Source organism: Pleurodeles waltl, chromosome 4_2 (assembly GCF_031143425.1).
Source record: "Pleurodeles waltl isolate 20211129_DDA chromosome 4_2, aPleWal1.hap1.20221129, whole genome shotgun sequence".
Taxonomy (NCBI): Eukaryota; Metazoa; Chordata; class Amphibia; order Caudata; family Salamandridae; genus Pleurodeles; species Pleurodeles waltl.
Window position 1 is genome coordinate 242,584,154 of NC_090443.1, and position 15,180 is coordinate 242,599,333.

The window sequence follows — 15,180 nt, forward strand, 5'->3', positions numbered from 1 at the left end:
GTGTACCATTCAAACTCTCATTCATTCATTTAGCCGCGACATTGTATGTGATATCTCATTTTTTGTTTAATGCTATTGAGGAAATCATTCATTTCCCATGTAATCAGTTGTACGCTTTTGTCCGTTAAGAGCATTGTTGGATTACATTTACTCTGAAACATTCCATTGTATGCTAAGGACCTTTGGATAAATCCTACATGGTGACACTAAAGTATTGAGCATTCCCAAATTAATTACTAACCAAACACTTATGACCGTCTCTCACAATTCTCACCACTTCTAGGTCCATCTCCATTCACTAAAACTCTCAAAAATCATCTTAAATTCTTGTAATCCACATAGGATCTGTGTGTGCCTCCTCTATCAATCTCCTTGTCACTACAGATGGTGGAATACCGCTGTTACATCTGTAAATTATCTCATCACTCACCCATAATACATCTTTGATAGCAATAGGATATGTTCATTTTCATAGTATGCTATCTCTTTAAAGCAACCTATGCAAATATGACCGAATGAGAGTGGCAACTACGTGGTCACATTTACTAATTCCTGAGACCCCAGCAGCTTTCTTGACAACTGTGCAATAGGAAAATTGGACTGACAAGAGAGGAAACATAAAATTTATGTTGATCTGAGTAACGTGTAAAATCAGTGAGCATCTGAGTAATACGTGAAAATATTGAATGCACTGGATGACATATAAAAATGTCAGTGTGGACCTGAGTAATATAAGGTAATATTAGCTGGCACCTTAGTGGTGTCTTAAAATGTTAGCATGGACCTGTTTAATATGAAAGTGCCAGCATGGACTAGAGTGATATGTGAAAATGTCAGTATGAATCTGAGTAAATATGTAGAAACGGCAGTGTGCATCTGAATAATATGTGAAAATGTCAGTATGGATCCGAGATACATGTGGAAATGTCTGAGTATGTTTGACTAACATGTGGAAATATTGGTATGCATCTGACTGAGTAACATGAGGAAACGTCAGCATTGATCCAATACATATAGAAATGTCAGCATGGATCCAAGTAGCTGGAAATATTACAGTGGACTCGCGTAGTGCAAAAAATGTCAGCATGAATTGTGCTAGCAGAGCTTGCTAGCAGAGCTTCCATGTTCAAGATGGTGTTTTTCCGTTCTTATGTGCAGTAATTTCCTGTTCTACTCTTTAATCTGAGAAGAATGTGTGGTTCAGCTTTAAATTTCCCTATATTTAATCACATGATTGCTCACCTTAGATATTATCTGTCTTTGATTTTTGCTCCTTTTTAGGGTCAAGCCTAGCGCATAAGTCTCACTTATAAGGCTCTGTTGTTAACAAGCACTGACAAAGCTAATAGGTCTCGCCAATGCAATTGTGTTTTAGCCATGTTATACACCAGTGTGGCTACTGTTCAGCATGGCTAAGCGTTAGTGGCACGAAGTGGAGTGGGGTCGATTAGATTGGAGTGGGTTAGACAGGAGTAGAGTAAAATAGCCTGGGGGTAGAGTGGAGAGGGGTAGATTGGTGTAGAGTGGAGTGGGAGTAGAGTGGGGTAGAATGAAGTAGGGTGGGTTGGGGTGAATTGGAGTGCAGGAGATGGGTAGATTAGCATGGTAGATTAAAGTTGGGTAGATTAATGGAGTGTGATAGACTGGAGTGGAATGGGGTAGATTGTACAGGTATACATTGGGGTAGATTGTAGTGGAATGAGGTGGGGTATATTGGGGAAGAGTAGAGCACAGTAGATTCCGGTAGATTGGAATGGGGGAGACTGGAGTAGGGTAGATTAGTGTGGAGTGGGATAGATCGGGGTGGGGTATTTTAGAGTGCAGTGCAATAGACTGGAGTGGGGTAGATGAGAGTGGTGTGGGGTAGATTATAGTGGAGTGTGGTAGATTGGAGTAGGGTAGATTAGAGTGCAGTGGGGTAGATTAGACTGGGGTAGATTGGAATGGGGTAGATTGAAATGGAATGGGGTAGACGGAGTGGGGTGGAGTAGAATTGAGTGGAGTAGGGCAGATTAGGTTGGAGTGGGTAGAGTGGAGTGAGATAGATAGGAGTGGGGTAGATTAGAGTGGAGCAGGTGGATTGGAGTGGAGTAGGTTGGAGAGAGATAGATTGGGTAGAGTGGAGTGGGTAAAGTGGGGTGGTGTGGAGATAGATTGGATTGGAATCAAGATTTAAGTGGAGTAAGAAAGATTGTAAAAAAGTGGGGTGTTGTGAGGTAGATTGGGGTGGAGTGGGGTTGATTGAGTGGATTAGAGTAGGGTAGATTGGAATGGAGTGGGGTAGATTGGAAAGGGGTAGATTGAAGAAGGATACTTGGAGTGGGGTCGTTTGGAGTTAGTTTGGAGAGGGGTAGGCTGGAGTGAAGTGGGTAGCTTGGCATGGGGTAGTAGAGTGGGATACAGTAGGGTGGGCTACAGTGGAGTGTGGTAGATTGCAGAGAGGTTGAGTGGGGTGAAGTGGGGTCGAATGAGCTGCAGTTGATTGGAATAAAGTAGATTTGAGTGGAGTGAGGTAGATTGGAGTGGGGTAAATTGAAGTGAAGTGGAGTAGGTTAGATTTTGGTAGAGTGGAGTGCGATAGAGTAGAGTGAGATAGACTAGGGGAGAGGGGTAGATTGAAGTGGTGTGGGGTAGATTAGATTGAGAAGGAGTGGGGTAGACCGGGATAGGCTGGGGTAGACTGGAGTAGAATGGGGTGGTGTGGGGTAGATTGGGCTAGAATGAAGTAGACTGAGATAGTTTGGAGTGGGGTTGATTGGAGTGGGATAGATTGGAGTGGGGTAGATTGATTTGGGTTGGAGTGGAGTAGATTGGGTTGGAGTGGGGGTAGTTTGGGATTGATTGGAGCAGGGTTATTCAGAATGGGGTATATAAGGGTAGAGTGGAGTGAGTTATAGTGTAGTAGATTGGAGCAAAGTGGGGTACATTTGTTAAGAGTGGAGTGCATTGAATTGGGTTAGATTGAAGTGGCATAGGGTAGACTGGAGTGGGGTGGAGTAGATAGGAGTGGCGTAGGGTAGACTGGAGTGGGGTGGAGTAGATTGGAGTGGAGAGGAGTAGATTAGAGTGCGTAGGAGTAGATTGGAGTGGAGTGGGGTAGATTGGAGTGGAGTGGGGGGGATTAGGGTGGAGTTGGGATAGATTGGGTGGATGATGGCAGGGTAAACTGGAGTGAGATGGGGTAGGATGGAGTGGAGTGGGATAGATTAGAGGGAAATAGCTAGGAGCAGGATAGTTTGGTTGGGGTGAATTGGGGTGCATTAAAGTAGAGTGGGGTAGATTGGAGTCGGGTAGATTGGAGCCATGTAGTTTGGAGTGGTGCAGAATAGATGTAGTAGATTGGAGTTGGGTAGTTTGGAGTGGATTGGGGTATGGTAGATTGAGTGGGGTTGATTGAGGTAGAGTAGGTTCGATTTGACTTGAGTGGGGTAGATTTGAGTGGCATGTGGTAGATTACAGTGAAGAGTGTGGTACACTGGGCAGAGTTTGATGGAGTGTGGTAGATTGGGATAGAAATACTGGGGTAGATTGGAGTGGGGTAGAATGGAGTAGAGTGGAGTGGAATAGACTGAAGTGGGGTGGGGTGAATTGGAGCTGGATAGATTGGGGTAGAGTGGAGTAGATTAGGGTGGAGTACAGTGGGGTAGATTGGGTAGATTAGAGTAGGGTGAATTGAAATGTAGTGGGGTAGATTGGAGGGGTAGATTGGAGTGAGGTTGATTGAAGAGGTATGATTGGGGTAGAATGGGGTGGGACAGAATGGAGTGGGATAAATTGGGGTGGAGTGGCTTAGATTGCAGTGGATTGGGGCACATTGGAGAAAGGCTGTGGTAGACTGGAGTGGGGTAGATTGGAATGAAGTGGAGTGGGGTAGATTTGGGAAGAGGGGAGTGGAGTGTTGTAGAATGGAGTGTAGTAGAGTGGGGTGGGGTAGATTCGAGTGGGGTGGATTGTGGCAGATTGGAGTGGGGAAGATTGAAGTGGGGTATATTGGTGTGGGGCAAAATAGAGTGAAGAGTAGTTGGCTAGATTGCAGTGGAGTTTGGAGTGGCATCTGGTTAATTGGAGTGGAGATGATTGGAGAGGAGTGGAGTAGATTGGAGTAGGATAGATTGGTCTGGATTTGTGTAGATTGGAGTGGAGTTGGTTAGATTGAGCTACATTGGAATGGGGTGGATTGGAGTACACTGGGGCGTGGTAGATTGGAGTGGATTGCAGTTGAGTGAGGTAGAATGGGGTAGATGGGAACAGACTGGGATAGAAGTGAGTGGAGTTCAGTAGATTGGGGTGTAATGGGGTAGATTGCAGTGAGAAATGGTGTGGTAGCGCACGCCCATTACATAAACACATTTCAATTGAAATTGTCATTACATTTGCACCGAAATACAGTTTTACTGCACATAAACATTAATGTGTGCAAATGTCATCACCTACTGTGTTGATGTGTTTTGATCATATTCACTTATTTGTTTAAACCACACTTCAGAATTACAATTAAAATGTGCCTCATGTGTACCGATTCTGATATATTCTGAAAAACCAGCACAGTTCATCTATTTTGTTTAATGTGTGCTAGAAAAAAAGAATATCCATTCTTGCTTTACATGGGTACACAGCAGAATTGTCACATAAACTCTCTCACTTTGAAGTCAGAGAAAGAAAATTAAACTTAAAGCTCCCTGGAAAAAAGAGCATGACATTTTACCTCTGTCTTTGAATGCACAGCAAATGTGACAAGATAAGAACAAGTTTGAAAGGCCTGTTAATAAAAAGTGAGTTTGTTGAAGAATACAGTAAACACAGTTTAGGCAACAGGACAGATGAAGTGAATCTGGAAAGCCTAAAGTAAATAAAGCCAGCAAATAGAAAGCCAGAAGGATTCAGTTACAAACCCCAAAGCCAATGGTAATCAACGCACGCAATGCATTCCTTCATCAACTTTCTGAAAGCCTCCAAGACGTCTTTTGTAAACCACACAGCTGCGCTGTTTTGTAGGCTGTGACCTAAAACTGACTTGTAGCCACCAATTGTTGTCCATTTGATGGCTTGCCTGGCATTCTTCTTTACAGCCTCATAATTTGTCACTGCAAGCCTACTATCATTTCTGTTCCTCTCTGTGAAGCAGGGACCAAGAACTGATTGATTCAACTCAACCAGTGGATGTCTGCTTCTCCCTAAGTGATTTAGGTACTATTATGTTCTTTTTAACTTTTAGTGGCATGCAAACAGAAGGCATGTGACTGGCAAAAACTTTCCCATTAGGACAAACCAAATTGCAAAGATTTATTTTCTACAGTTACCTTTCTCTTATTTTGCCAAGTCTTCTTTTTTCACTTTGTACTAATGTTTTCTATTGGTTTTGCCCTGTGTGCACTGTTCTAAATATTGCAAAGCGACATTGTTTCTTTCGTATGTGTATTTCTGAAATGATGCTTTAACACGTAATCATACAGTACACCCCAATCCGCCCACTCAAATCTATGCCAATCCACCCCACCTCAACCCACACCCATCCACCCCATTCAATCCAGTCCCCTGCAGACCAATCCAATCCACTGCACTCCAATCCAAACAACTCACACCAATGCAATCCACTCCAATCCACCACGCTAGAATCCTCCCACTGCCCCCCACTCCAGTCTGCCCCATTCCAATTAGCCCCACTTCAATCCAAAACAATCTGTCCCACTCCACTCTAAAACAATATGCCCCACTCCAATCTTCTGCACTTCTAATCTGCCCCACACCAACTCAAAGCAATCTACCCCATTCTACTCTGCCCCACTCCGATCCAAAACAATCTGCCTCAGTCCATTCCAAAACAAACTGCCCCACTCCAATCTAAAACAGTCTGCCCCATTCCAAATTGCTCCACTCCAATCCAAAACAATCTGCCTCACTCCAGTCTGCCCCCTCCATTGCAAAAACAACTTGCCCCACTCCAATCCAAAACAATCTGCCCCACTGCAATCCAAAAAAATCAGCCACACTCCAATACAAAACAATCTGCCCCACTCCAATACAAAACAAATTGACCGACTCCAATCTGTCCCACTCAAATCCAAATCAATCTGCCCTACTCCAGTCCAAAATAATCTGCCCCACTCCAGTCCAAAACAATCTGCCCTCTTCAATCTAAAACAATCTGCCCCATTCCAATTTGTCCCACTTCAATCTGCTCAAATCCAACTTGCCCCACTCCAGTCCTCCCCAGTCTAATCCGCCCCACTTCAATCCAACACAAACTGCCACCCAAAATTACCTCACTCCAATCTGCTCCAGTCCAAAACAATCTGCCCCACTCCAATCCATCCCAGTCCAATCTGCCCCATTATAATGCAAAACAATATGCCACACCCAAATCTGCCCATTCCAATCCACCCCGCTCCAATACAAAAAAAACTTCCCCACCCCAATCCACTTAACTGCAAACTGCCAATTCAAATCCAAAATAATCTACCCTCTCCAATCTGCGCACTCCACTCTCCCCCACTCCAAATCAATCAGTCCAACTTCAGTCCATCCCATCCCAATCTCCCCCAGTCTAATCCAAAACAATATGCTCCACTCCAAACCAAAACAATATGCCCCACGCCAATCCACAAACTTCAATCTGCCCCACTTCAAACTATCTCACTCCAATTCAATCCACCTACCCCAAACCACCCATTTCATCCCAATTCTCCCCACTTCAATCCACCCCAATCCTCCACTCCACTCCATTCCACTGCACTCCACCCAACACCAATCCAATCCACCTCAAACCAATATACCCAACTCCAATCCAATCCACCTCACCCTAATCCAATTCACCCACCCAAATCCCATCCAGCCCATTCCCTCTGCAATCCACTCCAGTCCAAAACAATCTGACCCACTCCAATCTGGCCCATACCAATCTGCCCGAATCCATTGCAAAACAATCTACCCCACTCAAATTCAAAACAATTCAGCCCACTCCAATCTTCCCTTCTCCTGTCCAAAACAATCGGCCCCACTCCAATCCAAAACATTCCACCCTGACTTCAATCTGCCCCACTCCAATCCACCCCACCCTGCTCCAATCCAACCCACCCCAATCCAGCCAACTCCAATGTAGCCCACTCCAATTCACCCCAACCTACTCCAATCACCCCACCCAACCCAACCCACCTCGATCCAATCACCCAACCCAATCCAGTTCACCCCACTGCCAACCAATCAATCCACCCCAACTCAATCCAATCCACCTCAATTCAGCCCACCCACTCTACTCCCCACTCCAATCAATCCAATCCAACCCAATCTACTCCAATCCACTCCACCCCACTATCTCAAACCACTCCAGCCTATCCGACCCCACTCCATGCTACTCCACCCTACAACACACCACTCTATGACACTCAAATCTGCCACATCCCAATCCAACATAATCACCCCTACTCCAGTCCATCCAACTGCAATCTGCCTCACTCCAATCCAAACAAATATGCCACAGTCCAATCTGCTCACTCCAATACACCCCACTCCAGTCTAAACAATCTGCCCCACTCTAATCCACCCATGACAATATGCCACATGCCAATCCAAAAGAATATGACCACTCCAGTCTGGCCACTCCAATCTGCTCCACTCCAATCCAAACCAATCGCACCCCAATCCAATCCATCCCACTCCAATCCAAAACAATCTGCCCTACTCAAGTCCAAAACAATCTGTCCCACACAATCCACCCACTCCAATCAGCCCCACTCAAATCCCAATCCACCTCACCCCATCCATTGACTCCACCCCAATCCACTCCACTCTGATCCACCACAGTGCCTCACTCCACTCCACAACAATCCAAACCACACCAATCCAATCAACTTCACCCCAATCCAATTCACCCACTCCACCCCACTCCAATCAAATTCACCACAATCAACATCACTCCAATTTAAATCAATCTGCCTAATTCCGATCTGGCCCAGTCCAAAACCAATCAATCCTCCCCACTCCAAACCATTCCACCACAGTCCACCCAACCCCACTCCAAAACAATCTGCCCCACTTCAATAGGCCCCACTCCAATCCAAAACAATCTGCCCCACTTCAATCTGCACATCTCTAATCCAAAACAATGTGTTCCATTCCAATCTGTCCAACTTCAATCAAAACAATCTGCCCCTCAATCTGCCCCTCTCCAATCCAAAACAATCTGCCCAGTCCAAAACATTCTGCCCCACTTCAATCCATCACACTCGAATCCGCCCACTCCAATCCAATCCACCTCACCCCAATCCAATACACCCCACTCCAATCCAGTCAACCCCTCTCCAATCCAATCCAGCCAAATCCAATTTAATCCACTCCAATCCACCCCACCCCAATCCAATACACTTCTATTCAATCCACCCCAACCCGATCCCTAGCTCAATCCAGTTCACCCCACCCCACTCCACCCCAATCCAATCTACTCCACTCCACCCCAATCCAATCCAACTCACTTGAGACCAATCCACCCCATTGCAATCCAATCTACTCCACTCCAATTCACTTCACCCCACACCAATCCAATCTACCCCACCACAATCCACACCTCTTTAATTCACCCCACTCAATCCATTTCACCCCACTTCAATCCACCCCACCTCAATGTCACCCACCCCACTCTAATCCACTCCACCCGGCCCCAATTCAATCCAACCCACACAACCCCAGCCCAATCCAATCCAAGTACTCCACTGTACCTGATTTCAATCCACCCCACTCCAATCTAACCCACACCACACCACACCAATCTAATTAACCCCATCCAGTCAACCCCACTTCAAACCAATCCACCCAACTGTACCAGACTCCAATCTACTCCACTGCAATTCAATCTAAACCGTCCCACTTCAGTCCAGTCCACCGCACTCCAATCAAGTCCACCCCAATCCAATTCACCACACTCTAATCCATTCCAGCCAACCCCCTCCAGTCCAATCCAATCCACCCCACTTCATTCTAATGTACCCACTCCAAACCATGCTACTCTAATCTAACCTACCCCACCCCAGTCCTATCTCTCCAATCCAAACCACCCACACCAAACCAATCTAATCCATCCCAATTCAATCCACCCTAATCCAATCCACCTCACCCCATTTCAATCCACCCCACTCCAATCCAATCCACCCTATCCAGTCTACCCAATCCAACCTACCCACTCCACTCAATCCAACCCATCCTAATCTACTCCATTCCAATCCACCCCACTACCCTAATTCACTCCACCCATTTCCACTCCACTCAATGCCACTCTACTCTATGACACTCCAGTCTAAGTCACTGTACTCTACAACACTCTGCCACGGAACCACTGAACTCTGCTCCCTTCTACTCAACTCTATGACACTCTACACCCCCTACTTCACCTTATGATACTCTACTCCAGCAACTCCAAGCTACGACACTGGTATACAACATAGTAAAAACACATTGCCAAAGCCAAAACCTCTTGCATAGGCGAGATCTATTGGCGTTGCCAATGCTTGTTTCCGAAGCAGTTGCTTGTTACTGGATTATTCATCCTGGTAAATTATAAGATAGACGTTTTGCTGTACTTTGTCTCAGGGTGTGGTTTGGTGTCTTGTTTGCCAGATTTTATAGAGCTCTTCATATTCAATCACAATGCATATTTCTAAAAAGGCTTTTCCTTCCTAACAGGCACCCTCTTATGAAGAGACCAGCCATCTTTTACATAAATATTACGTGAATAGTAGCATCGTGACTAATGGGAGAAGGTACCCTTTCTTTGAGCAATCATGAGGATATAGGGAGTTATTCACTGTGACCAGCATTTAGCAGTAACATAGTGGTTGGTACGGAAAGAACAGCACGTTAAAATGTTCATGTTGATATCCTCGACATGGGGAAATGTAGGTGTGGCTCTACATAAAAAGTAAAAATCTCTATGTAAATCTGAGTAACATGGACATTTCACTGTGGTTCAAAGTAACGTGGACACTAATGTGGATCTGGATAACGTGACATATCAATGTGGATATTGGCCAACGAAATATATTTGGAAATGACACTGTGGCATTAAGTAACGAGTGAACCTTTCCCTGTGGGACTGAGAAATACTGATATCAGCATAGGTTTGAATCACATGGATCCTAGAAAAGCAAGTGCCTATAAGCATGTATAGTTGTAATTACAAGTACTTATAAATCACAAACGTAGCTAAAAAAACAAGGGAAAACTGGACGGGGGCTTGAGCCTTTGGATATATTTAATTTATTGTCGGACGTGCACTGACATTTTTGTGCATGATCACGGACAGTCCATGGAGTTGACATGCTCAGCCATGCTCAGCCATGCCTGACCACAGTTTCATTGTTACTCAGCATGGTTGTGATTGGAGAAGCAACACATATATTTTGGAGATCACCATTGAGTAGCACTTGTGTGAAACATGCCAAGAAACACTAGTGATTCAAGGTAGGCATTTTAAAGCCATTATTTCAAACTTATTATATGCCTTGCATTGTCTTCGTGTAGGTTGGAGGTTTCTTTCCCTGTTCCACCCCATCGGAAGTGCAGAGACTATAATCATTACTAAATGCGGCCAAAAAACACACACGCCCAAACATTTGTTTCAGAATTAGGCAGATGGGAGCTCAAGGATAACTCATGATTAATAACATCTGCAACCACTTACCTTGCAACTGTATTTTATTTTCAGGACTTTGCACTAACACAGAGCTGACGGAATCTAGGTTGTCATAGTTACTGCAGCCAAGAGGGCCCGTTCTGGTTTCTGTGACCTGTAGATGAGAGGGTACAAGTCTGTCAGACGGACAGGTTCAGGTTGTCATCTGTGACATTTCATTCACGATACACATATTCTGTCCTATAGTACAAATCAACAGCTGTCCGTGGCTTGCAAACTGCCTAATTTTGCAAGAGAGCGCAAAACTGGCTGACCACTTCCATTTTTTGTACAATGAAGGATCCCACTCTATTTTACATTTTGCAAATTTTGTCTGTGTAAAACTGAGTGAGATTTCCACTTTATGGAGACTAGTTTGAACAGCAATTATTTTGCAGGAAGGGTAGAAAAGCGACAGGGGAAATTTTCATACAAGATACCGGCAAGAACATTTAAAAAATCGTGCAATTGCATAAATGTCTTCCACCCATTGTCAGCAAAACCTGGATGGTCTGTGTCAGTGGCTCAAATGTAACTTTGTTAAACAGAACCCCCCCCACCCCTCGTTGGAAATTAAAGGGGGATATTTGAACATGGTAATAACTGGATCATGATGCACCATACGGAACCCAGAATATTGGATTGCATGTGACCTGTAGAATAAAAACGATTGATGCTTCACTACTTAAAGGTGTATACCAAGTGTAACTATCTGGCAACAGTGACAAGTTCCAAGACACAACTAGGTTTGTCTGGAATACTCTCCATGGTAGTTCACCAAATATCGACAAGCACATATGCTTCAACTAGATTGTTTAGAAATTACTTATAAATGAGATGAATAACTTTAGCATAGATATCAGCTGCCTAGTTACAACTCTGGGATCTGGAATTTGCCGGCTGGGAGAAGACTGTTGGTTTAGGGTGTTGTGTGCAGTACATATTCTTTAAAGCCGAGCTGCTTCACGACGGACATAGACAAGCATGAACAGTCCACATCTTAGGTTCATAATGTGGAGAGGATTTAAATCCAGCACATTTAATAATTTAACAAAAATGGTTAAGATCAATAATTGTACCAATCAAGGGTCTCGATTAGAGTTTGGTGGAAGGGGTACTTCATCAGAAACATGACTGATATACTGTCCGCCCTAATACAGGTGCATTATATTCTATGGCACTTGTATCTAGATGGAAAGCGTATCTGTCACATTTGTGATGGTGTAACCCGCTCATCAAACTCTTAGGTGTCTAATTTATATAGAGCATAAGAGATGGGAACCATGTGAACGTGAATGAAAAACCTTAGAGTTTTCGTTTGTATAGATAACAAACTAGAAGACACCTATCACATCAGACATTTCCACATTTTATAATACTAGAATGTGCACATTACCAACTGTTTGAACTGTCAGCCTTAGGGTGATCTTCACCCATTATTTTTGTCTTCCTTGTCCATATTTTGCTGATCTTGTTTTTGCTGGACGTAGTATTTTGTGCAATTTACCACTGCTATCCAGTGCTAAGGTGCTTGTGCTCCCTCATTAAAACACGGGAACACTGGCTTCTCCCCAAATGGCATATTTTAAATTTACTAGTAAGTCACTAGTAAAGTGCACTACATGTCTCCAGGGCTTGTAAATTAAATGTGACTAGTGGGCCTGCGGAACTGATTGTGCTACTCACTTATTAGAACTTTAAACATGTCTCAGGCCTGCCAATGCAGCCTGTGTGTTGGCATTTTTAAAGTATGATTTTAACCTGGCAAAATAAACCTTTTGCCAGACCCAAAACTTTTTTTAGGTTGAACATAGCAGCGCGCAAGCGCAGCTTTTCAACATGTTTCAATCTATTCTGTGGGCTTTAACCACGCCCATCTCTCACCCATTACTTTCATTCTTCCTCATGCTTGCCTCTCAATAATCCCTTGATGTCATTTGTGAATTCTTTATGTTTGTCCCGCCTTGGGGCGGTTTTGTTATCGCTTTGCAGACAGACCCTGTTACATGGATTATTGCTTGATTGGACATATACTTTTGTGTGTGTGCACTATGTTTTTTTTCTGTCTCCCCCCTTCACGCTCCTTGGCGGCCATGGCACATTAAGTTTAAAGCAGCGCAAACTCGATCAGTGGTATTGGAGTGCTTTGCATGACTACCAGCTCATAAACATGCAGCAGGCTGACAGAGGGGAAAACAGTTATTTTTGTTGCTTTGTTTGATGTGCCAGGGAGGGTACACTGACTTCCTGTGATGGAGTGATAACGCGAGGATCATTACAATTTGTTCATACTTTACCAACAGTGATATCGGTCCTAAAGGATTGTATACTATTTGCAATTGCTTTCCAGGAATATCCACCCGCACCAAGGAAGACCCATCTGTGGGACTCCGAGGAACTGACATGCCCATCAGGAGCGACAAGAAAAGGTGTGCCTTCAGTCTCGCCTTCAACTATCTTTGTGTGTTAGCTTATCTTCTTTGTGTATCACGCTTCTGCTACCACAGCCTCTTGGCCACCATTTTGTCTGGATCAGGAATTGAAAACCCTTCTACGAATATTACAATCATTGTCTGTGGCATTACGCATATAAGTGTGTGTACATGCTGGCCCACCAGTTACTCACTCACACCATTGCTTTAGGCTCCCCTTTGCGATATGGGCTTGTCTATTTCTGCATTTTGAACGTATATTTTATCCACATTAATGCACACACTCCTTCCATAATAACTGTGTGAGATAGAAGATCTCAGCTAGTAGTTCTGAACGAGGACTGTAGCATTTTATTAACACAATCCTTCTCATATGGTTTTTGAGGGGCTCTAGTTTGGACCATTGGAGCCGGAAGGAGTAGTTGGTCTTTTCTGGACTCGATCCTATGGCCTGTAGGGTACTGCATGTCTAGGCTACAAGTGCTTAATGAGAAGAGTCACTCAGACGGGTAAAGGGTGATTTTATTTTTTTTTTTTGCCTAGTCTGCGCTATATATTTTGAGAGCAGATTTACGTTTCTTGTCTCCGATACCTTCCAAACATAAGGGATAGTGATGTGTGCTTTCAATACTTGTAACACAGCAGCAACTCACTAATATTATTGCAAATAAACTCAATGACACCCTCCCATTTTTCATATGTTAGGTTCTGTTTTGGTCTCAAAGAAACTTTTATGTGGATGCTGCATAAAACAAACACATTATTTCCCTGAAAATATCAGTAACAATCCCTCACACATCACCCACATAAAAAATTAATTACAAGAAAACGATACTAAAAACAATCTAATAAAGCAGGGCTGACCAATTTATGTGGAAAGAAAAGACCAGTTATACATTTACAACACCAATAGCTCTAAATGTAGAAACTGAGCGACCTATTGCATTGTAAATGCTTGTTAAGACATGTAAATATCATCTAGGGTAGATCTTGGACAGCCCAGAGGGCAAAGTGCAATGTATTTCGAAAGTTGGGCATGCACTTGTAAGTTTTACATATACTGGAAATGAAAAACTGTTACATTTGTTTTTCACTACTGCAAGGCCTACCTGTCCCATAGGATAACATCAGGCTACCTTACTACAATTAATAAGTGATAACATTTGTTTGAGAGCTGGTAAGAATATCATGCTTGGTGCCTAAAGATTTGTAATTTAAAACCTGCTTTAATGGTAAAGTCAGATTTTACGTCACAATTCTGAAAATACCACTATAGAAAGTTGACATTTTCTTGTCCTAACCACTTAGTGCCTGCAGTATGTTTCCTAGGACACATGACTAGGTGTAGTTGGCAGTTGGCCCTTGTTTATTCTTCCCAGATACCCATGTGATAGAAAGCCCTTCTCAAACATAATCAAATTTACTTGTGAACTTGTGGACATAATATGTACATATATAAATACATATATATATATCTTTGTGCTGAAATAAATTGAATTTTCATATTGGAGGTGTCCTGGTTCTCCTGATATTTGAAGGAGTGTCTAAGGTTATATTAGGGTCTCTCAGAACCCATCCAGGACCGCTGTGTGGAGCACCTGCATTCCGGGACTTGGTTTCGAAATATATATATATATTTGCCAACAATCCTCCTGTTACATGCAGAAAGTTCCTGGACACCAAATGGAGGTCCAAAAAACTTTTATTGATCAAGGCTATGGCTGAAACGCGTTGTTCTGGGAGGAAGCATTGGTGAATAAAAGTTTTTTGGACCTCCATTTGGTGTCCGGGAACTTTCTGCATGTAACAGGAGGATTGTTGGCAATAATATGTGGATGGCTAGGTCTACGCCTGGACCGCTACTGAATTAGTAGCCTCGGATGTCTGACAATGTTGGTGTTTTATATATATATATATTTATATATATATATATATATATATATATATATATATATATATATATATATATATGTGTGTGTGCGCGTGTATATGCATGCATGTATGTCTGTAGGCTTTCCAATGTGCCCCCGGGGCACGAGAAAGAGGAAGGCAGGAACACTCCATGTGGTGTCCTTGGGGTGCGGGAGG

At 43.5% G+C, this 15,180-nt stretch overlaps 1 protein-coding gene across 1 annotated transcript in view; it reads right to left on the minus strand.

Moving 5' to 3' along the window:
• BRINP3 (BMP/retinoic acid inducible neural specific 3) overlaps nt 1-15,180 on the minus strand; it is a 932,759-nt gene that overhangs the window by 303,678 nt on the left and 613,901 nt on the right. The window contains exon 5 of the mRNA XM_069231092.1: nt 10,670-10,775. Within this exon, the coding sequence (XP_069087193.1) occupies nt 10,670-10,775 (106 nt within the window). The remainder of the gene's footprint in view (nt 1-10,669; nt 10,776-15,180) is intronic.